This window comes from Acinonyx jubatus, chromosome D3 (assembly GCF_027475565.1).
Source record: "Acinonyx jubatus isolate Ajub_Pintada_27869175 chromosome D3, VMU_Ajub_asm_v1.0, whole genome shotgun sequence".
Taxonomy (NCBI): domain Eukaryota; kingdom Metazoa; phylum Chordata; class Mammalia; order Carnivora; family Felidae; genus Acinonyx; species Acinonyx jubatus.
The window spans coordinates 400,013-424,808 of NC_069392.1; the positions used below are offsets into that span (position 1 = coordinate 400,013).

General features: G+C 46.3%; 1 protein-coding gene across 1 annotated transcript; it reads left to right on the forward strand.

Moving 5' to 3' along the window:
* On the forward strand, positions 1-24,189 carry LOC106985902 (zinc finger protein 605). The gene is made up of 5 exons (XM_053206723.1): positions 1-3,152; positions 4,034-6,386; positions 13,136-13,256; positions 13,482-13,571; positions 17,301-24,189. The coding sequence occupies exons 2-5, from the start codon at positions 6,372-6,374 to the stop codon at positions 19,094-19,096; spliced, it is 2,022 nt and encodes a 673-aa protein (XP_053062698.1). The 5' UTR covers positions 1-3,152; positions 4,034-6,371; the 3' UTR covers positions 19,097-24,189.
* The last annotated feature ends 607 nt before the right edge of the window (positions 24,190-24,796 follow it).

Here is a 24,796-nt window from a genome sequence, read left to right on the forward strand (position 1 = left end):
CCTGGGGGCGCGTAGGGATGGGACGGGTGTGGCGGGCGGCGACTGTGGGTGTCAGGAGGGAGATTTGGGGGTCTGGCGGAGCTGCCTGTGGTGGTGGGTGACGAGGAGGCTGTGAGGGAGATGGTGGAGCCGGCCAAATCGTGGGGCGCTCGCGGGTCAAGGGATTGGAGTGTCTGTGATAAATCAGTGAGCCGGGGTTCGCGGCGGACGAGTGGTTGTGGAGCCGGCGGAGGGAATTAAGTGGGTGATGGGGCCCTTTGGCGCGAGTCGTAGTGGGAGCGGCTCTGGGCGGAGGCCGAGACGCGTGGGCTTGGAGTTCTGGGCATGAGGGGCAGGGATCGGGAGAGAGGAAGTCCCTGAAGCTGCCCCAGTGTGGAGACGCTGGACGGCGAGTGTGTGCCGTCGGGGATGCGGCCGAAGGGTGGTTTTCCGGAGTAATTAGGACTCTGCTCGTCAGTGATTCAGATGCCTCCGGCTCGGCAAGTGGGCCCAGTGTGGATGAACCGTAAGATCTTCGTGGAGGTCTGTTTGGGGGGGCTCAGAATTGGCGGCCCGAGGATTTCTTCGACTGGAAGGCCTGTTGGTTTGTGACAGTGCTGGATTGTACTGAGCGCTGGGCTCCCGGGAAGCAGGAAGGTTAAGACGTCTCCCCCACCCCGTCTCCTGTTCCAGGAAGCATGTGTTCTGCGTAACACGTGCCCCCTTGTTGGCCGATGACGCGGCCGGAGAGCAGTCCTCCAAACCCCCATCCTTTGCCCCACCAGCGACGAGCTGGACCGTCGTCCCCACTGAGCAGTCAGGAGAAGACGATTGTTACTGAGACGTGGGACTTAAGCCTCCTTCTCCCCCGCCTCCCCACCCCCGCCCCAGGCCCTGAACTTTGAGTCACTCCCTACTTGAGCTGCTTTGCGCCCCCTCCTTCCCGAGAACTGCCCTCCTCTGATCTACTCTCTGATCATCCTGCCCTTTCCTTCCACGCTCCTGGTTCTTCTGACCTTGTATCTCCTTTTCCGTGGAAGGAACCACGTAGGTCTTTGCCTTGCGTACATGCTGGCAACTCTTCCGGCCACAGCGTTCTCCCTATTGTAGTATGCCCCCGCTTCCTGCGGTAACTGTGGGATAAGAGATTTCTTTACATTCTATTTGGCAGTTCAGCGGTAGCTGTTTCGATGGAGGGGGAGGACCGGGGTGGCCTGTGCTGCTGAGTGGTCTGTGCCTGTGTTTGGGAGGTTTTGTGGTTGGGGCGTCAGGGACTGGGGCACTGCGTGTCAGTGACAAGGTCTGGATACGAGTTGGTGGGTGGCCTGTGGGGGTTGTGAGCGAGCAGACGGTGCGGGTAGTAACTAGAGTCATTGGAGGTAGCGTGTTAGGGCAGGGCGGAGCTGGCGGCCCGTTCAGGTGACGATGGTGAGGATCTGTAGGGGCGCTAGTGAATGGTGGGTGAGCATGGGGTAGATTAGAAAGTGGGGTGTCATGGAAGTGAGTGGTTGGGGTCCCCGTATGATGACGGATTGGGCATCCCCTGGGTTCAGTTCTGTGAGAACCGGTGATTGGGGCACTGTTAAGGTGAGTGGATGGGCAACTGAAGGAGGGAGGGCTTGGAATTCTGTAGGGGTCCTTTGGGACTCAGTGTTGAGGATTGCACTGACTCCATTCCTAGTCAATGAATAGACTCTGCTGAGATGGGCGTGTAGGGAAGCCAGTGACGGGTTTCTCGGCGTTAGTGTTTAGAAGCCTGTGGGAATCAGTGATGAGGGGCTGTGCCGTCATAATCAGTCAAGGGACCTGTAGGAATGACCATGCGGGGTGCTTGGGGCTGAGCGAGGGGGAGCCTGGAATGATCAGGAATAAAGGGTCCTAAGGGTATTTGATTGGGGGCGGGGCTGTGGAGAGACTTTGGATTCCATTGATTGATGCACTTCTGTGCGTTGGTTTTGTCACTTGGGGGTTGGTGATTGGGGGCTTTGTAGAGCAGTCACTGGAGACCTACCATATGTGTAATTGAAGGTCCTAGAGGGGCGGCCTGTGGAATCAATAATGAGGGTCCTAGTGGGATGATGGGCTGGTGGGATAAGTGGGAGCGGGGCTTATGGGGCTCAGTGGTTGTGCGGTCTGAAATTTGTGAGGTCCCTGTTGTGTTCAGTGAAATGGGGGCTGGGGAACTCTCAGGTGGGTGGGTGGGGAACTGGGAGGCTTGTGAATGCTGAAGGTTGGTCCGTGGGGTGGGGTGGCTGGGGGTTCAGTCATGCAAGGTCTGTTGGACCTCGTGTGTGATTGAGGCCATCCTTGGTGATTATTGGCCTGTGTGGTTGTGTTTGTGGGTGTGGGTAGTCTCAATGAGTGCTGACCATGCGTTGGCTCAGGCAAGACTCTCACAGAGTGACTTCTGTTAAATGACCATATTCTCTTTTGTTCTTTGGTCTTTCTCACCCAACACATCACTTTGTTGGTCAGTGACGGCTCCTTTTACTGAAATATTTCCTCACTTAAACGTTCTCAGCTGGTTCAGCCTCATTGCCCTCCTCTATCCCCGAACCGCCTTCAGCTCTCTCTAGCCCCAGCCGTTTGAGTGTGGTGCTCCCTGATGGGCATGCTCTTCCCACAGGCGTCCACAGTGGGTTCCATCCTCTGTTCAGGACTCAGCTAAAAGTCATTTCCAGGATGCCTTTTCTGGCCATGGGAAGGAGCACCTTCCACCCACCCCTTCCTCTGTCACATTTAAAATTTCCTGTGAGCACTCTTTTAGTCCGACGTTACTGTATTGTTTTCCATCTTAGAATGCATTTCTTAGAGGACAGGGACCCTGTCTGTCTTGGGACCTTAAGTCGTCTCTTCCATGTGTTCAGAACAGGGCCTGGTTGTGAGAGGCATTCAGCAAACTGCTGCTCTCCTGGCCCGTTAACAAGACTGTGCATGTGTGTGTGAGTGTGTGTGTACATGAGCGTGCTGAATGTACATGTGCGTGTGAGGGCGGGGTGTCGGAGTATGTCGGGATCCTGAAGGAGGAAGCGAGAGTGGCAGTTTGGGATGTTAGTATAGTCGGCACATTCCCCTTTCCAGAGGTGAGAGAAGATCCGGGCAGCAACCCCAAAGGGGTCGAAGCTAAACAGAAGCTCCTGGGGCAAGTGGGCCTTTGATCTCAGGGACCCCAGGTTCGGATGGCAACAACTCTCTTTCTTCACTCAGGGCTTCCCAGACTGCTGAGACCCCTAACTGTGTCCAGGAGAGCTCCCTGGGCATCTTGGAAAGAGGCATTTCACCTTTGAATGTTGCTCTCTGCTCTCCTAGAACCTTTTCTCAGAGATTTGCCCTCCAGCCCGACACTCTTCACGCTGGACTAAACAGAGTCCAGTTTCCCTGGGGGGATCTGACTTTTGTGTATATACACCACAAGTGGGCAAAACCCCTGTCGTTCTTCTCCCTTCCCACTTTTAGGAATTTTTCCTGCTCTGGATGCCCTTGCTCTGCCCTCTACCACAACGTTTTGGGTCAATATTCAAAATCCAGCCTGTCTTTCGATTCTTTCTTGACTGCCCCACAGGATCCTCCTTATATTGTTGGTGTGGGAACCTGTCTCCACTTACTGGCCCAAGTCGTCCCTCCGTTCTCTTCATCATAAAGTGGGAGACTTTCAAGGCCCTCAGGAGATGATGTCAGAAGCTGATGTACAGGGTCAGGTCAAGGCTAAGATGTGTTCAGATGTTTCTTTTCTCCTGCCTGCTCACTGTCTGCACAGGGCATGGGCTTTGCTGACCAAGCAGCATCTGGTGATGAGAGCAGCTTTGTCTCGTCTGTTTCCAGCCCTTGGCCCAACTTGGGGTGGGTAGTAACTGCCTCGGGGGGGCTGGTCTGGCCCCACTCATGTTAGTTGCCCTGGGGCAAAACCTGGCAGTTCGCTAACATCCAAGCATAACTTCCTATCTTCATTTGCAGCAGATTTGTCTCTGTGTCCATTGGGACATTGAAGACACCCTCACCTATTTAATAGAACAGTGCCTTTAAATAAAGAGCTCTTGCCCTAAACCTTCCACAGGTACTATATTATCTCTTTGTTCCGTTTATTTGCTGGAAAAGTGCCCACTGACCAGTCCACCGTGTCCAGTCTTCTTAAGTAGCCTGTTAGCCTGTGGAGACCAAGCTGGGAGCACTGGGAGCTTAGGTGCTCAGCAAACACCCTAGACCACAGGTAGAGACCACAAGTGCCAGACAGACCTCTCTTGGCAGGGCTGCTGCGAAAGGTGGGATTTGCCCCTCTTGTCCCCAAGTTTACTGGGTACTGTGATTTTTGAACATTTCCTTTTAGGTGTATTCTTAGGAAGGAAATGACATCTCTTTGTGACCTCACGCTGTGGAGTCCCCGGCTCTGATCTTGTATCTGGTTGAATGTAAGTGACCTGGTCCATGAGCAGTGGAGGAATTCAAAGTGTAAGTATGTGTACACATCAAGATGTAGTATTTTTTGTTTATTATACTTAGCTGAAATCTTGGTTCATTTGTTCCAATAATTCTGCCTGAGATATCTGTTAGGTGGTTTGTGATCTCTTAAAAAGCTTTTAAAATAGCGGTTGTACTCAGTTATCTGGTTATTTGGTCTGTTGGGGAAATAATTAAAACCCAAATCTGCCAACCCCCAAATCTCACAAAAGCAGAAGAAAAAGAAAAGCAGTTAAACTGGAACGCAGTGAGCTTCACAGACAACCTGCTAAAGAGATTGCAAAGGCGGAAAGAAATCTCCCTCTTTTCTCCAGCCAGGCCGGAAGAACCCATGTCCACGTGGTCTCAAGATAAATGATAACGTGTCACACATGGTTCGTGCTACTTACCTGGCACTTGGGGTGGCTGTTTGTGTTAGCCAGTCACCTTTATCCAAAGGGAAAATAGACCTCTGTGTTGGTGACAGGACTGCAGCGGGACATCAGCTGCCAAAGTCAGGCACTTGGCCAGGCCCCTGCCCTTCCTGAGATTGGGAAATAGGGGTGTATCTTCCCGATGATTTCAAAGAGATAGCTCCTAGGTCCTTAAGAAAGACGTTTTGGGGTGGGAAGCTGGACGAAGCTTATTTAGCTTTAGAAGAGATTTCTACATATCTCAAAGGAACAGAGAATGTACGGTTGTGGGTTTTCGAAAGTAAATACTTTGCGAAGAGGAGTCGGGAGTCTTTTTCCCTTTTTTTGCATGAGGGAGAATTAATTTTTTTTCTTAGTTGTAGTTTGTATTTGCCTTTACTGGCCTCTGAGCTCATGCATATTCCTCTAGAGTGTTAGCTGCTCTCCTACACTCTGGGTAATTTGCACTAGGGGAGGGCTGAGGCTGCCCCTTTGAAGGGGAGGAGAGGGGAGGGGCGCCAGGGCCGACAACGTGGACCCTGCAGAACACACAGTGCTGTCCCACCCCCCACCCCCAAGCATCTCCTGCCGTCAAGGGTCGGAGACCCTGAGCAGCAGGTGTGGACAGCGTCCTTGTACGGAGGGCTGTGGGAGGTGACGAAGGGCAGCCCTTGTCATCTCTGCGGCCCCTTCACTCTGCAGGGATTTTGATCTTGGAAGTGTGGCCCGGGCTGTCCCTGCTGGCTTCTGAGGGAAAGGGCAGGCAGTTTTGTCCTGGCGCGCACCGAGAGGCACCACGGGGAAGGTTCCTCACGCCTCCTCGCTGTCGTGGATGTGGCTCCCCCCCGCCCCGCCTCAGACCCACACGGGAGCCTTAGTCTTCCCCCAGGGCCTCTCTTCCTACTGTTTCTGTTAGTTTCTCTGATCTAGGCTTTCTTTTCACTGCAGGGCTGGTTTTGGAGTAGAAAGCCAGCACCCCAGGCTGCTTCACCGTCTTGGTCTAACAGCCATTTTCCCTTTACCATCCTGCCTAGAGATAAGTTGCGTTTTACTCTGTAGCACCTGTGTCCCCAGGAAATACTGCTGCAGGGTGAGCGAGCCAAGGTTATGTTCCTGAACTTTGTTGACCTCTGCAGAGCATTTGGTGGGGTGACGCTCCTCTGGGGATGTTTGGCCGAACCAGTGAGACACGTGGCTTTCACGTGGCGTTCTCAGGTGCGGGCCAGGGCTGCAAGTGTGCTGTGTGGCGCAGACCCGGCCCAGATGCAGTCTGGCCCAGCCGAGACTTCCGCCCTGTTTCTCACCCACTAAACCCGATGGGTGTTGTCAGGAAGAGAGATCCGAGATAGGGTCCCGAATCAATGACATCATCTAAAATGAAATTCCACTGCATCTCCAGGGCATGGCTCTGAGGAACAAGATAACTCATGTGAGATAAAAAAGAAGAGGCCTCAGGACTAGGGGTGCATTCTCAGTGTACAGACATTTGACCAGAGGCCTCTCTCCAGAGCATCAGAACAGAGCAGATTTTCCAAGCAGCTGAAAATGATCAAGTCACAGGTGAGTTACTTGTTTATTATCTGGCAGTTTTTATATGTAGATATGAGAGGTTTGCAGGAAAGCTCTAAATACATTTGAGTCATAATCAGAAAATACAAACTTGGGAAAGAAGATGTCAGAGAAGAACAAAGTGGATTGTGGAATCATACAAAAGTCTTAAAGTTGAAGCATGGATGTACAAGAAGGTGAGCTGCCCGCTGTCCTCAGATGTTCCCAGAAGTGGAGACAGGAAGGGAAGCGGGAATAGTTACGTGGTCTCCTCTGACGAAAAGCAGACTAGTTACTCAGTAGAAGCAAACCTTGCTGATGATGCAGAGCCCAAAATATTTGGACAGCTATTGATGGCGATGAGAGAGTGGACACAGTCCTAAATAGCAGCCCTATAATAAACATATTACGCAGTGCTAAGAAATTACAGAGTTCCTCAGTGTGAGCTAAGGGCACAAATTTGAAGGAAAGCTCAGAACAGAGTTTGTTTCAGGACTGAAACAGTGGGCCCCGATACCTATCTTACCTGTGTTCCAGTTTTAGGAAAGAAACCTAAATCATCCGGCAGAATTGACCACTACAAAACTTTCAGATGGTCCCCATATTCTCTCAGTTGGAATTTTGGTACATTTTGGATAGAAATATCTTTGCTTCTGTTGGCAAAAGCTGGGCGTGGGTGTATCTGCCTTTAGCTCTTTTTACTTTCTTGACTCAAGAAATGGAGAGTGTCACGAAGGTTGGGGTACACAGGTCAGAAGTGCAACCCTAGAGGACATGTGTGGTTTTTCTGGAAACAAAGGATTTACGGAGGGTACCTCAAGCAGGGCCGGCCCCCAGTGTGGCTTTCCACTGTGGGCCCTTCTGCCCTGGGTTTCTAGTCAAGTCTGAATAATGTAGTTTAGTCCTTGGCTTTAGAGGAAGTGCTTGGGGCATTTACTTCCAAATCGCTGTGTCCACGACCCCAGTTTATTAGTCCACTCTGTTAGATGTGGGCAACTTCTGGGGATGCTCTTCCTGGAAAGTACAGGAACTGAGGCTGCCGTCTGCTGTCTCCAGTCAGCCCTGTCGGGAAGGCATCTGTGTTGGCTCAGCAGTCAGTCTAAATCCAGAGAATTCGCAAGAGCTTGGAGAGGCAGCATTGGGAGGTGTGTCTTTTGCTTTTTGTTTTTTCCAGGAGGAGGGGGAAGCTTTTAGGAGCAAGTCCGGAGAACAAACATTATTCATGTACTTCTCTACCCCCATGCTTCCCCAGGTGCTAGGTTGATTTTGTTTTTGTTTTTCTGTTGTATCAGTGTACCCCATTTAGTAATCAAAACTTTATTTATTTTAAATTATTTTTAATTTGTGTTCTAGAGAGAGAGCGTGCACAAGCAGGGGAGAGTGGCAGAGAGCAGAGAGAGAGAGAAAGGGAGAGCGAATCCCAAGCAGGCTCCACGCCCAATGCAGAGCCCAATGCTGGGGCTTGATCCCATGATCATGAGATCCTGTCCTAAGCTGAAGCCTGGGCCACCCAGGCCCTCCTACAACTTTTTAAAAGCTCATCTGTTTTCGTCCAGACACTTTGTCTGGAAAGGGTGTATGTAAGAGGTACAGATATTTTTATCTAGCTCAACCGGAAAGATGCATCATGTTTAAGAATCGGCTAGCAAAACCTCCAGAATTTTCAAAAGATTTTAAAACAGTTTTGTATAATCTCACATTCGTCAAATCTTCAGGAAGAGGTCATAGGGGATGGAAGCCTTTTGCTGTGTCCCCCATGGAGCCTGAGGTCTCAGTAACTGTGGAAGATGGGTGTGTCTGTGAAGACAGCCTGGTCTTCACATGGCAGCAAAGAGAAGTGTCTTTTGGGGACTTACTGCACTGAGGCCCCAGGATGCCCATTTGAGCTGTGTAATCTGGGCTGGGGCTATCTTGACCCCTCCCATCCGTCACATAAGTCTGTCCTTAAGTGTCCACTGAGACAACTGCATGGTTCATCTGGGGCCCTTCTCAGATGCAGTGAATCCAGGGAACCGCAGAAACGAACAAATGTGGTCTTGTAGTGCCTGGATAGTGTGGTCCAAGTCGGTGGAACCCATGGGGACGCTAAACCAAACTTGAAGAGGGTGTCAGCTGCAGTCAGAGTCCAGTGAAACCCTCTGGCCGGGGCAGAGGGCCCGATGAGAGCTACCTGTCAATGTCGTGGCCCTCGGCACAGGAACTTGTGTCTGGGCAGTTTCTGGCCACGGCCAGCGTGTGGAAGGCCAGACGTGACGTCCAGGCCGTTTCAGCCTCTTCTGATGGCATGGGCGGCACGTGCACAGGCCCCAGTGAGGACGGAATCTGAGTCTCCACGGGCCAGCGTCTTCTGGGTCCTGGTGGCAATCAGTCACATACTTGAGGGCTTTGTGGTGGAGGCAGGTTTGGTCTCCACGTTGGGTTGACGGGGCACGTCTGTTGGTGAGTGTGGGGGCCTTGCTTCTGAGCATCCACACGGGTAACGACAAGCTCACCGGGAGCGTATCCAGATGTCTCGGCCCATGGGAGGGCTCCCCGTGATCAGGACGTGTATAAATTAACATGACCAGCATCCTAGTCGGGATTTAGAACAGCTCCAGCCTCCACAGAAATTCCCCGTCTCCCCTCCATGCGTCCCTAACCACAGCAGCGACTCATCTGTTCTCTGTCACTGCAGTTTTGCCTTTTCCAGAATGTCATAGAATGGACTCATTAGTGTATAACCTTTTGCTACTGCCTTTTTTCACTTGTGTCTTCGAGATTCATCGCCCTTGTTTGAATCAGTAGTTGTCTCCTTTTCCTGCTGAGTGCGGTCCCTGGGTCGCACCCCCTTGTACGAACCTGCCAGTTTGCTTACCCTTTCACTTCTGAAGGGCTGCTTGGTTCCTTCCAGATTTTAGCAATTGTGTTCATGTGCATACAGATTTGAACGTAAATCTTGAGGTGAGCAGAAGTTTTGAGTGTCCTTGGGCATGTACCTGGGAGTAGTAAGTCTCTGTTCAACCCCAAAACATCTTCCAGAGTCACTGCCCTTTTGGCGTTCCCAACTTCACGGCAGGAGAGCTGTTGCCCTGCATCCTCACTGGCATGTGTCACTTTTTGTGTGGGTGTTTTGCTTTTGTTTTTGTTTTTGTTTTGTTTTTAGCAATTCTAATCGGTATGTAGTGTCCCATTATAGTTTTAATTTGTATTTCCCTATTGACAAATGATGTTGAACATGTTTTCATATGTTTATTTTTTATCTGTACATCTTCTTCAGTTAAGTGCTTGTTAAGATCTTTTGTCTATTTTTTGGTTAGCTGACTTTTTTTTAAATAAGAGTTGTTTTTTTTTTTTTAAGTTTCTTATTTTAATTTCAGTATAGTTAACAGAGTGTTAGATTCGTTTCAGGTGTACGATACAGCGATTCAGCTGTCCCATATGTCACCTGGCGCTCATCATGAGTGTGCTCTTAATCCCCATCACCTGTTTCCCCCGTGCCCCCCTCCCGCCTCCCCTCTGGTGACCATCAGTGTGTTCTCTACAGTTAACAGTGTTTCTTGGTTTGCCTTTCTCTCTCTCTCTCTCTCTCTCTCTTTCTCTCTTTCCTTTGCTCGTTTGTTTCTTAAAATCCACATATGAGTGAAATCAGACGGTATTTATCTTTCTCTGACTTAACTTACTTAGCTTTATCCACATTGTTGCAAGTGGAAAGATTTCATTCTTTTGCATGGCTGAATAATATTCCATTGTACGTATACCACGTCTTCTGTATCTTTTCATCTGCTGATGGACACTTGGGCTGCTTCCACATCTTGGCTAGTGTAGATAATGCTGCTATAAACGGGGTGCATGTATCCCTTTGAATTCGTGTTTTTGTATTTTTTGGGTAGATACCCAGTAGTGCAATTACTGGATTGTAGGGTAGCTCTATTTTTAACTTCTCGAGGAACCTCCATACTATTTTCCACAGGGTCTGTACCAGTTGGCATTCCCACCAGCAGTGTAAGAGAGTTCCCTTTTCTCTGCACCCTTGCCGACACCTGTTGTTTCTTGTGTTGTTAATTTTAGCCATTCCCTGATTGCATTTCCCTGGTGATGAGTGATGTTGAGCATCTTTTCCTGTGTTGGCCATCCACATGTCTTTGGGAAAATGTCTGTTTATATCTATTGCCCATTTTTAATTGGATTACATTTTGGGGGGTGTTGCATTGTATCAGTTCTTTATATATTTTGGATACTAACCATTTATTAGATATGTCATTTGCAAATATCTTCTCCTATTCTGCTGGTTGCCTTTTACCTTTGTTGATGGTTTCCTTTGCTGTGCAGAAGGTTTTTTATCTTGATGAGGTCCCAGTAGTTCGTTTTTGCTTTTATTTCCCTTGTTTCAAGAGACACCCATTTTTTAATTGTATCTTCTTATTGTTGAGTTTCACGAATTATTCTGAATACACGCGCTCCGTCAGATAAGTGGTTTTCAAATATTTTGTCATAGTCCGTGCCTTGTCTTTTCTTAACAGCATCTTTTATATAGGAAAAAATTTCAATTTTGAAAAAGTCCATTTCGTTGATTTTTTTCTTAAGTTGACCATGCATTCAAGTTGACCATGCATTCAGTGTTGTACCTAAAATCTCATTGCCAAGGAGCGCCTGGGTGGTTCAGTAGGTTAAGTGTCCAGCTCTTGGTTTTGGCTCAGGTCATGATCTCGTGCTTTGTGAGATTGAGCTCCACATTGGGCTCTGCTCTGACAGTGCAGAGTCTGCTTGGGATTCTCTCTCTGTCCCTACCCGGCTCACATGCTCTTTCTCTCTCAAAATAAACTGAAAAAAAAAATTTTTTTTTAATGTTTATTTATTTTTGAGTGACAGAGAGAGAGACAGAGCACGAGCAAGGGAGGGGCAGAGAGAAAGGGAGACACAGAATCTGAAGCAGGCTCCAGGCTCTGAACTGTCAGCGCAGAGCCTTACGTAGGACTCAAAGTCATGGACTGTGAGATCATGATATGAGCCAAAGTTGGACAGTTAACCAACTGAGCCACCCAGGTGTCCCTCCCCGCCCCCCCCATTCTTATTTTAATCTCATTGCCAAACCCAAGATCACACGGGTTTTTTCCTAGAGCTTTATGATTTTTTCCCCCCATTTAGGCCTGTGATCCATTTTGAATTCATTTTTATATGGTATGAGGTATGTGTTGAGGTTTATTCTTTTGCTTATGGGTTCTAGCATCATTTGTTGAAAAAACTCCTTTCTTCATGGCATTCATTTTGTAAAAAATGAACCGAGCATGTTTAGGGGGGTCTATTTTTAGGCTGTCTGTACTGGTTCATTCAACTTTTGTCTAATACTACCATTTTCTTCATCACTGGGGCATTATGGGAAGTCTTAACCTCAGATAACGTGAATCCTGCAACATTGTTGTTCTTCCACATCATTTCGTTTTTGTTATTGTAGTTCCTTTGCCTTTTGTCCCAAAACCCTGTGTCTACTTGTTTCATGACCTTTGTAACACCTTATTTCCTGGCCTGAAAAGACCAAAAAGTATTTAAGAACATGGTTTTTGTTCTACTCATATTTATATTTCTAACACTTTTTCCGGTTTGGGGAGCCTTGATGCTCAAAACATGTGCTCAAGAAGATATGTGAAGGAGCCAGTTAATTGTTACTACTTGGGTGCAAAACCACCTGGAGGGAGAAGAGTGTTTTAAATATGTAGATAATGCGGGGGGCGGGGGGACACCTAGCTGGCTCAGTGGATTAAACGTCTGACTTCGGCTCAGGTCACGATCTCACGGTTGGTGGGTTCAAGACCCACGTCAGGCTCTGTGCTGACAGCTCGGAGCCTGGAGCCTGCTTCGGATTCTGAGTCTCCCTCTCTCTCTGCCCCTGCCCGGCTCATGCTCTGTCTCTCTCTCTCAAAATAAATAAATATTAAAATAATGATAATAATAAATATGTAGGTTCGGTTTGGGTTTTGACAGTAACCAAAAACCATTACTGTCATTTTGCACGTAGAAGCCAGGCATGCTGAGGGTCTTACACTGCATGGGCCTCAGCTAAGAATTGTTCCCAAATACCCAGTGGTACCTTCTTTGAGAAGCACAGTGACTTTAAATACAACCTGTTCCAAATTCTTTTGTAATGGATCGATGGATGGATAGACAAGTAAATTCATAATGATAAATATTTTAACATTTTGTCTCTCTCTCAAAGTATAGTGTATGGTTAGGATATTATGTTAGTTCTCGATTGCCGTGTAACAAGTCACCACAACCTCCGTGGCTAATAACATCAACATTTATCTCACAGTTTCTCTGGGTTAGAAATTTTCCAGCTGCGCTCACATTTGGTTCCCAGTCGGGGTCTCCTACAAGTCTGTGCTCAAGAGGTTAGGAAGGGCTGAGGTCCTTTCAGGGTGCAACAGGGAGGTACTCCCCTTCCAAGCTCATTCACGTGGGAGTGGGCAGGCCTCAGTGCCTGGCCACATGGGCTTCTCCACAGGCCTGCCTCAAGGCACGGCAGCTGGATTCCCCCTGAGAGCAAGGAGGGTTCCCCAGATGGAAGTGACCTTCTTTTGTGACCTGATCTCAGCAGTGACATCCCATCATTATTGTGTTCAGCGGAGGTGAGCCCGTAAGTGCAGCCCACACTCAGGAGGGAAGTGTGACACACATGCACCAGGACCAGGAGCTAGGGGTCCCTGCGGCTGCCTGGCACCGTGGAGAAGAAAGCATGTATTCTGCATGGAGCCCATTCAGGTTTAACAGCAAATCCGCTTTTCTAGATCTCATTTGAGGATGTGGCTGTGGACTTCACGTTGGAGGAGTGGCGGCTACTTAATCCTACGCAGAAGAACTTGTACAGAGACGTGATGCTGGAGAACTATAGCAACCTAGTGTTCTTGGGTAAGAGTGTTCTTGTGGAAACAGCGTGAGTCTAGTAACTGGCACCTGGAAGATGTTTACTAATGTTGGATTTGAGTTACAGACTTCAAGGATCACTTGATACGCAATCACAAGATTTTGGTTCACTTGGTTTATTTTCTAGCCTTCGTGGTAAATATTCTTCATGTTTAAGAGTCCGTCAGCCCAAGCAGTTGGGTCCACGTTGTCTGTTTTTCTAATTAACAGGTTATCAAATTATCAAGCCTCATGGGATTTTCAAGCTGGAGCAGGAAGAGCCATGGATAATAGATGAAGTTCTAAGTCAGAACTTTTCAGGTGAGAGGTAATCAGGTGTGTGACAGACAGTGAAAGTTTAATAAGGTTTTTGATGTCAGGTTACAATGTTTTGAAAAGTTAGTTTGAAATGTTATTTATAAAACTGGTTGAAATTCCTAAATCTTTAGAGTTGGCTCAGGACTGGTGCCCTGAGTTCCTTCTGGGTTTTCATGTGCTCTCTGTCCCAGTCTCCACATCAGGATGTGTCCTTTTTGCACAGAGATGATAGCGGCACATACCCCCTTTCCTATACAGCAGCATAAGTTGGGGGCTAGCACTTAGGGCCTTGCTTTTGGGCTGGGCTCTTCTTCCCAGCTCCTCGGTCTCCTTTCCCTTCTCTCCTGCACTTCTAGCCTGCAGGGCTAGGCTTCTTTACTCATAACTCTTTATGAATTCATAAATTTTTCCTGTTAAAGGAACACTGAGTCAGTCCCTCTAATTTGTCCCTCTAATTGGTCAGATTTCTATTTTAAACCCAGAGAGAGCAGAGAGTGAATCTAAGGATACAGAATGAAAAGCTAACACCGTGAACCTGGTCAGAGGGCTCTGCCTCTTCCCCTGTTCTGTGCAGACTGACCCTGTGCGGTCAGCTCCGTGGTGCTTTTTGGTGCCTTTGATGTTCGTCTTCTCCAGGCTCCTCGTTCAACCCATCGTCTGCTGGGCTCAAGACCCCCATGTGCCATGTGATCTTTTAACTACATTTATATTGAAGAACTCATGGTATAGCAGCATTTTATTCAGTTTTGGTTTGTATTTTCTTGGCCCAGAAGTCAGGGTCAGCTGCATTAGAACTAGTTTCTTCCTCCACGCATTTCATACATTTTTCTCTGCACGTGGGCCATTGATTATCATATCTTTTCCTCACGTAGACAGTGTCCCTCTCTTCAGGTGGCCCCTTTTTTACCTCCAGAGACTGTTGACTCCCAGCCTTTCTGAAGTCTCTGCCCACTTAGTATTGTATTGTAGGAATCTTGGCCCTGGTCAGACGTTATCTGGAATTTTTAAACAATTAGATCTTACAGGTTTTTTTCCCCACGTAGAAAGATGGCAAATAACGTATTCTTCTCTGTTGTCTGTAGGATTTATGGTGTGTACTGATTAAATGTTTCATTAATTGACTGTTATGGGGCCAGGTAAGGCAGGACCTTTCTTGTTTATCAAATATTTCTTTAGTGCAAAGGTTTTCATCTAAGCAAGTGTCTCTGCTCACCTTAAGAAATATTTCAAATTATGGATCTCTGGGTACCCTTCACATGGATTATTAGGTCTGGGTATATGTAGCTTAGAAACCACCACCTGTGAAGATAGTTTTTATGTTCATCTACTAGTTTAGAACAGCTGCTGTATAAAGAATGAGAGGAGGGGCGCCTGGGTGGCACAGTCGGTTGAGCGTCCGACTTCAGCCAGGTCACGATCTCGTGGTCCGTGAGTTCGAGCCCCGCGTCAGGCTCTGGGCTGATGGCTCAAGAGCCTGGAGCCTGTTTCCGATTCTGTGTCTCCCTCTCTCTCTGCCCCTCCCCCGTTCATGCTCTGTCTCTCTCTGTCCCAAAAATAAATAAACGTTGAAAAAAAAAATTTATAAAAAAAAAAAAAAAAAAGAATGAGAGGAATTGAGAGAAGTAGCCATGAAATAGCCTCACAGGACCAGAGAATTTTAATATAGAAGAAAATGCAAAACTGTATTTATTCAATAGTTCAGTATCAAACACGAAGCATTTGTATTAAAATGCAAAGTTAATGATCAAGATTAATGGCACGGAAGGGCACTGCTTTAGAAGTCCAGTTATGGGGCGCCTGGTGGCTCAGTCGGTTAAGCGTCCGACTTCAGCTCAGGTCATGATCTCGAGGTCCATGAGTTCAAGCCCCGCATCGGGCTCTGTGCTGACCGCTCAGAGCCTGGAGCCTGTTTCGGATTCTGTGTCTCCCTCTCTCTCTGACCCTCCCCCGTTCATGCTCTGTCTCTCTCTGTCTCAAAAATAAATAAATGTTAAAAAAAAATAAAAAAGAAGTCCAGTTATGAGTGAACAGTACTGATCCTGCGTGCGTTGAGCACTTGCTGTGTGCTGTGTCCTGGGGATACAGTAGTGAAAAATACGAGCCTTTTCCCTGCCCCCAGGGTTTACATTCCCGTGGGGGACACAGAAGTAAGGTGATTACCTGTTTGGTGAGAGCCAGGAAGGAAATAAACAGGGTATCCTTAGTATGCTCTTGAAATGATGTTTACGCTTAAATGAGCCAGGCTTGCTGAAAGCTGGGAAAAGCGTGTCAAATAAAACAGCAAATGAAAAGGTCCTAAGGCAGAAAAGGCCTTTGGGATGGAAGGGATGGGAAGGCATTCACTGTGGCTGAGCAGTAGTGAGGAAGAGCCTGTGAGCGGAAGTCAGAGAGGTTGGAAGAGACCAGGACATGCAAGGGCACGTGAGTCAGGATGAAAGCTTGTATTTACCAAAGGGTTTTTAAGCAAAGGAGTAAAAAACCTGATCACCTTTTCTTTTTTCCTTTCTTTTTTTAAGTTTATTTATTTTTGAGAGAGAGAGACAGAGCATGAGTGGGGGAGGGGCAGAGAGAGAGGGAGATACAGAATCTGAAGCAGGCTCCAGGCTCCCAGCTGTCAGCACAGAGCCCAACACAGGGCTTGAACCCACAAACCGTGAGATCATGACCTGAGCCGAAGTCGGACGCTTAACCGACTGAGCCACCCAGGTGTCCCTACTCTTTCTTTTTTTTTAATGTTTGTTTATTTTTGAGAGAGAGAAAGAGACAGTGTGAGTGGGGGAGGGGCAGAGAGAGAGGGAGACACAGAATCCCAAGCAGGCGCCAGGCTCTGAGCCATTAGCACAGAGCCCGACACAGGGCTTGAACCCACAGACTGTGAGATCATGACCTGAGCTGTAGTTGGGACGTTTAATCGACTGAGCCACTCAGTGAATAGTATTAATACATCCACTCACTCAACCTCAAAACACTGAATCCTTTTATTCTCCATACCAGCAGCTCTAGTTGGTCCTTGTTTGGACATTCTGATATGTCTGAGGATTAGATTAGGCTCTACCTCCCCAACCCCCTTCCCTCCAAAAAATCCTGCAGAAGAGAAGTAGCTGCCTTGTATTTGAAGTCTTGGCAGATCTTTTATCTTTCAGGGTATATTGGGAATATTACCTCACCATTGCTAATAAATAATATCATAAAGCAAACAAACATTCATTTAAAAATAATCCAATAAATGGTTGTGTTGTAGAAATCACAAACAATTGTACTTGGTGAAAAAAAAGCCTGTCCTAATGTTAAAAGAATTCTTGTGGTTTGGAATAATTTTCATTGATAGGATTACATGTAGATTCATTACGTAGATTATATACATTCAGTTAAAATGTCAAAAATCCTAAATAAAAGTGTTGATGCTGAGCTCTGGAGAACTCTTTGATAACCCCAAGAGATAGTTTCAGTGATGGTGAAGTTAGTGATATCAGTGATTCAGGTGATGGTCTTGAATGAGAATGTTCTTTAAATGTAACGCTAGTACAGGAACCTACTGTTTCTCATGTTTAAATTCCAGTTTGTTAACATACAGTGTGTGTGAACATTTTTCATGTCCCATAAGGAGAGATTGTATTTGGGAGATTTTTTTTTTTTTTAAACTGGAATCCTAGGCTCCATTTCAGAAGTTTTGTTCAATAAGCATAATCATTGGGGGATTTACACAGTATGATTCATTTTTTTCCTTTTTAGAAGAAGTCTGGCTAGATAACAATCTCAAAATGTGGCACCAGGATAATCAAGACGAGCTTAGAAGTATGGAGAGAGGCGATGAATGTGATGTTTTTAGGAAAATATTTCATTCAAGCATTAACTTTGTTCATTTAGCAATGAGACCCCATAAATGTGGCACAGGTGAAAAACATTTGAAACATCGTTTTGAGTTTCGTATTTCAAAAAATAACCTTGGAAGAAAGAAACTTGATGAGCTCAGTAAGAAATTTTTATTCTACATCAAACCTGATAGAACCCATGGTGGAATAAAATACTGTGATTGCAATACATGTAGAAAGGCCAGCAGTAGAGAGTCGTGGCTCATTGCAGACCATATTACACATACTGGAGTTTATTTATGCATGGAGTGTGGCAGAGTTTTTAATAAGAAGTCACAGCTTATTATACATCAGAGGACTCATACAGGAGAGAAGCCCTATGGATGCAGTGAATGTGGAAAAGCCTTCTCACAGAAGTCATTGCTCACTATTCATCAAAGGACTCATTCAGGAGAAAAACCATATGGGTGTGGTGAGTGTCAGAAGGCTTTCAGTAGGAAGTCATTACTCATTTTACATCAGAGAACTCATACGGGAGAGAAGCCCTACGGATGCAGCGAATGTGGAAAAGCTTTCAGCAGGAAGTCACAGCTTAAAAGACATCAGAGGACGCATACTGTCGAGAAACCATTTGGCTGCAGTGACTGTGGGAAAGCTTTCTCCCAGAAATTAAAGCTCATTACACATCAGAGAACACATACAGGAGAGAAACCCTATAAATGTGGTGATTGTGGGAAAGCCTTCTTTTGGAAGTCCCAGCTCATCACTCATCAGAGGACTCATACGGGGAAGAAACCGTATGCATGTAATGAGTGTACCAAAGCCTTCAGCAGGAACTCACTCCTCATTAGGCATCAGAGGATCCACACAGGAGAGAAACCCTACGAATGCAGGGAGTGTGGTGAAGCCTTTGTCCGAAAACCACAGCTCGTGAAGCATCAAGTAACTCATACAGGAGAGAAGAACTATCAGTGCAGTGACTGTGAAGAAGCATTCTTTAAGAAGTCAGAGCTAATCAGACATCAAAAAACCCATTTAGGGGAGAAACCCTATGGATGTGTTGAATGTGGAAAAACCTTCTTTGGGAAGTCACAGCTCCTGACGCATCAGAGAACTCACACTGGAGAGAAGCCTTATGAGTGCAGTGAGTGTGGGAGAGCCTTCACCCAGAAGTCAAGCCTGATATCACATCAGAGGACGCACACAGGAGAGAAGCCCTATGAGTGCAGGGACTGTGGGAAAACCTTCAGCGAGAAGTCAAGCCTCGTTCATCATCAGAGAACCCATACTGGAGAAAAACCCTTTGAATGTAGCGAGTGCAGGAAAGCTTTTGCCTGGAAGCCACAGCTTCTAAGGCACCAGAGAATTCATACAGGGGAGAAACCTTACGAGTGCAGTGAATGTGGGAAAGCCTTTGTTCAGAAAGTGCAGCTCATTAAGCATCAAAGAAATCACACAGGAGAGAAAACCTATGGGTGCAGTGAGTGTGCAAAAGCTTTCTTTGAGAAGGCACAGCTCATTATACATCAGAGAATTCACACAGGAGAAAGACCCTATAAATGTAGTGAATGTGGGAAGTCTTTCACTAGAAAGTCACACCTTATGAGGCATCAGAGAATTCACACAGGAGATAAATACTATGGATGCAGTGAGTGTGGGACTGCCTTCAGCAGGAAGCCACAGCTCATGGCTCATCAGAGGACTCATGTAATCTAGAAACCGCACGAGTGCCGTGAATATGGGAAATCTGTCAGACTGATAGGAGAAATCCTGTCAGTGCACTGAGAATGCAGGTCCCACCCCGCAGAGTTCAGAAAGGAGGGAGGTATTTTTACGTAGACAGCGTAAGAGCCTTCTCCTGAAACACACAGCTTATTACACGTTAATGACTTGTTGGTGTGGAAGCCTTATCAGTATCCTAGTAGTGCAGAACCTGGTAGTCAGGAGTGACAGCTTCTCATCAGAGGACCTAAACATGAGGAGAAACTCAGTCGTTGTAAAAATTGAGTGGGGGGTTTCGTCAAGAAAGGATAATTCGTGGTACACTAGAGAAGACATATGCAAAGGAAATACTGAGCATCTTGAATTAGAGATTTCAGTATGAAGGAGAAGTCCTAATAGTTTGGAAGAATTCTGGTAAGCATGATTCTATCGAAATAATCCTATAGAGTTGTGTTGTATATAAGTTACAAAAAGTAGTTAATTTTAAGTGGTAGCTGTGTTTTAAGTGTGAAGATACGCTTTCTGCTGTGGTGATGCGGCAAGGGCCAGATTAATCCCCTGCCTTGAACAGCTAGAAACTGTAAAATGTATATGAAATGGCGGTTTCGAGACCTATGACAGCGGAAGTGTGTGATCCCTGGCAGAAGGTGTAGAGAGTGAGGTGAGCCCATAAGAGCCCAGCCTGGTGCCTGGTGGCAGTTCCCAGGCTGCAGATCAGGGAAAGGAACAAATGTGGTCTTGCTGAATCAAAGAGAATTGCTGAATTGGCACTTGGGGAGGCCAGAGTAGCTAGAGTTTGCAGGGAGTTGTACTGGAGAGGAGGGAGCTTCCCAGAGAGAGGGCTGCAGAAATCTACAAGGAGTCCACTTAGTCTTTTGGCTTAGTACTGATTTGCACATGTGTGACCAGAAATTTCCTGAGTCCGGGAAAAGTGCTGGAAAGCAGTCCGCCAAACAGTTCCCAGAAATCAATGTAGGGCTGGGAATAAAATTCCCACCACCTGAAATGGCAACGACTTTTAACACATGGGGCATCAGGTAGGATTCCCAGCAGAGTATTATCTTAGTAGTGAAGTAATTAATCCTAGATCGAAAGCTAGTCTGGACCCACAATGTCTGGCATCCAAAAACATAGCTGGCATACACAGAAGCCATGAGAATACGACTTGTAACCAGGAGAAAAATCAGTCACTAGAAAGATACGGAAAGAATGGAAGCAGTTGGCATTAAATAAGGATATTCAAATAGCTTTTATAGATGTACGGGAAAACAGGAATGTGACAGATGAATTGGAAGATGTATTTTTAAAAGCCTGAGTGGAACTTCTCAGGATGAAAACAACAATATCTGAAAATTAAAACAAAACAACAACTTTGGATGGAATTAAGAGCAGATTAGACATAGAAGATCAATGAACTTGAGTGAAAATAAAAACTGTCCAACTGATGGACACAGAAAAAAAAAAGACTCGAAGGAAAGACAATAGGGAGTTGGTTACAGCGAGGCACGTGTATTCGCATGGAGTCCTAGAAGGACAGGGCAGAGAAGAGGCCTAAGAAAGTATTTGAGTAAATAACAGATGAAATTTTTACACATATGATGAAAAATGTAACTCCACATATTCAAGAAGTTCAAAGAACCTCAAGATCATGAAGAAAATCCTGCTGATGGACATCATAGTCAAACGGATAAAACCCAATGATAAAGAGAACAGTTGTAAAGCACCTGGAGAAAGACAGGATACTTGCACAGAACAGAGGACCACACACACTTGTGGTCAGAAACTGCTCGAGCTGGAACACAACGGAGTGAGGGACAGACAACTTTACATAAAACCCCCACCACCTGCCGTTTGTCTATTTCCCATCAAAAACATCTTTCAAAAATGATAGCAAAAAAAAAGTTTCTCAGAGAAACAAAATGAAAGAGACTTTATCTATAGACCTTATTTCAGGAAACACTAAAGCAAGTTTTGGTGCGGCAAGAAAATCCTAGGTGGAAATGAGGATCTACAGGAAGAAAAGAGGAGCTCTGGAAGTGGTGAATATGTGGGTAAATATAAAAGATCTCTTTCCTTATTTAAGAGTTTTTTAAAATGGTAATTGACTGTTTAAAGCCAAATAATGTATTGTGGGTTATGATGTCTTTAGAAGTAAAGTGTATCTCAACGACAACACTTAAGTGTGAATCTTCAGAACTAGTTAAAATAGACTGCATCCTCTGAGTCAGAAACCTGCTTCCCCAGGGCTCAGGGCAACTTGTGTGTGTAGCAGCCACACAGTAGAATGGCACATGTGACGGACGTGTGTATGTGCTGCTCGTTCTCCACATCCCCCCCCCCCCTTCCCGGCTCTGCACCCCCAGGGGCTGTCCCCTAGGGACGGCCTCACCAGGGATTGTGCTTAGGTTTGAACACGGAGGTACACTCAGTTGGCGGGCGGGAGGAGAGAGGTTGGAACACTTAACCCCACGCCCCTGCCTGGACCTCGGTGTGAATGGTGGGTGTGAGTGGTGTCTGTGCCCGAAGGGCTGCAGCACACCCTCCCCCCCCTCCCCCTGCTGCCCTCCTGGGGCCATAGACCGTTTTTCAGTTAACGCTTCCTTCTCCTTGCTCTTCACAATTTGGGGTGTTAACTATTTCTGGGTGCTTACCTACCTCTGGTTGGTTTGGGTTTCCTTAATTCAGAACACATACCTGGACATGGTTCCTCTAGTGAATGTTCTTAGGTTAATATTTTGAGTGTAGCACTTGTTTTCTGTGCCAGGTGTTAAATGAGCATTTAACACAATTCTGAGAATCAGTTACTGGGACAGAATCAGTTACTGGAACATGTGCCTCGTCGGGCATAGACTGACATCTATCAAGATTTCCCACACTAAATATCAGTATTTTCTCTCTGTTTTTAACCAGTTCAGTAGAAATTATAACAAGTAACAAAATTCTTTGTGTTTTTTTGTTTTGCTGCAAATCTGAATGGCTCCATAGGTTGTTGTCTGCTACATACCCAGTGGTCTTGCACTTACACTAACTCTTGAAACCAAAACATTTATGAAGTCTTATGCTACCTCTCGATTAGCCAAGCAATTTACAACAAAAAGAAAAAAAATGTCATTTATGTTCAATACATATGGACAAGGGAAAAGATAGTTTCTGAGTAAGGCAGAAGGGAATGATGCTTCATACTTCCTAGCTTGTCATTTAGAAACACTGTGCTGTGCAGTTAAAATGTCCTCATTCCATAGTCTGTTGCTTTTTATTACATATAATCTATGTAATCTGTAACCCCCACACAAGACTTCCATGTCAGTGGGTCAGCATTACTACAGAGAATCACTTCAGGGGCTCCACCCCAGTGCCTGTCACACACTACCCAGCCTCGTGAAGTGTAATAAGTTAGGATGAAATAAACCACCAAAGAGGCCCAACATAGCAGCACCGTCCTGTCATTTGTCGGATACCTCTTAAGACTTCATTTCACCTTTCTATACCCTCTGTCACCCAGTCTGGTAACCACTTTTGAAGGGAAATATTACATCAGGCTGCACAGCTGTATTTTCTTTTTCTTTTTTTAGTGTTTTTAATGTTTATTTATTTCTGAGAGAGAGACAAAGCATGAGTGGGGAGGGGCAGAGAGAGAGGGAGACACAGAATCCGAAGCAGGCTCCAGGCTCCGAGCTGTCAGCACAGAGCCCGACACAGGGCTCGAACCCACAAGCCATGAGATCATGACCTGAGCCGAAGTCGGACGCTCAACTGACTGAGCCACCCAGGCACCCCTGTATTTTCTCTCCCATTTGTGTTTGCATTTCAATCTGCATTTTGAAGAAGCTTTTCACGCAGGTAGTTCCTTTTTGTACAAGCCCAACGGCACCATTCACACTGTAGTCTGTGCCAGTAAACTTGTGTATAACTCTGATCCTGTCTTTAAGGAATTAGCTAGCAAATGAAATAAATATTTCAAGGCTTGGGCACAACTGGACTAGCACTGTGACAGTCAGCTGTGGCAGTGTCTGCAACAGTGCTGTGTGCCCTCTAGGTGGCAGCACATAAGCCTAACAGCTTTTCCCTCCCCACCCCTTTGTCATGCTGAAGGGTCAGGCCACACTCACTCTCATTATCTTAGAAAACTTCATCTCATCATGTCTGTCTGCAGCGTAGACACAGGCAGTGTAACATCTTGTGACCAGCTCACAAGCATGACCAGTAGCTAAGTTACGAGGCGCCTCCCAGCGTGGCTCACCCCACCTGTGGACTTGGTGGTGCCATCTGGTAACTTTATTTTCTTTGGGGGTCTTTGTAACGTAGGTCACAGTGACTACTCATTGAATCCAGGTAGTGTGGACATCTTGTCATTGAGCCTATTCCTTCCAGATGCTAAGATTAAATAAACCAGGGAACACCAACTTTATTGAATAACTAAGTCATTATACATAGATATTTTACAACACCTAAATCATTAAAAGTGCCCAACAAATAGTGTAGCTATAGAAGCAGCCACTGGTAAGATAAGAGAGAAATACAAATGAAGTGACATTTGTAATTAGATTCTCATTTAAAGCATTGCTGTGATTCCTAGCATTAAAATTATTTACAAAAAATCCACATCATGCTGAGATTCCCAAGAAGGTGGGGAAGCAGATTAACTTCTAGCATTTGTTAGCGGTTATGTTAAGGAAGCATATTAAACTACCACTGCAGCCATTGGAATGGCTGTGTGGCTTCATCTCCAAACCATGGTGGCCACAGGGCCGCTCTAAGTGCATAAACAAGTCATATATACTTATTCTGTTGTATGTGTTTGTACAGAGCAGAATGTGTCAGGCAATGACATCTGAGATCTGGGCCAGTTGTGCCTCACACACAAGGACAGGGCAGACAGCTAATGAACAAGGTCAGCTGTTGTCCCTTTGGTGAGAAGCAGTCTGTAAGTTGCTGGCATGTGTTTCCACTGCCTGGTGCACCTGGAGAGCAAGGGCGCCTGTGGGAGCTGTGGGAGCTCAGACTGGTGCACACACATCTCTCTGCTGTGCTTGAAAAGAAAATCTCTGTACCTGTATGTTTAGTGAGTAAACTGTTGAATGAATTAATATGTGTGAGCGTGATCATTGGGAACAGTGAACTCTAGCTTCCATTCAACTAGGTAACCCGAACCAAATCTGAGCTGTCGCCAGTTTCCAACATGTTTATCATTCAAATACTCCTGAAACACCAAGAGACCAGCTTTCGTTTACTTGTCGGCAGTGTTAAGAGTTAATGCTCTGCCCAGCCCTTGGCTCACCTTGCTTTTTCCCCCCCATGCTAAACTGGGGGCTCCCCTAATCCTTTGAATCTTAAAAGAATAGGATACTTACAGTTCAGTGAGCACAACTTCGAAAAAGAGATGAGGCACACTGTAAAAAGATTTACTCACATCTACCCTGTGGTTTCTGTGTCAGATATCACCTGATCTGAATCCCCACGAAACCACAAAGTGCAGGACCAGACCTGGATTACACACCCCAATGTCCAGTGCTCAGCCCATGGGAGACGCACTTGTCCTTGGGTTCCTTTACGGTCTTTTCCCCAACGGTTTAATTTAATTAATTGATTTTATTTTTATTTTTGAGAGAGAGTGTGAGCAGGGGAGGGGGGAGAGCAAGAGAGGGAGAAGAATTCCAAGCATGTTCTGCGCTGACAGCAGTGAGCCCCATGCAG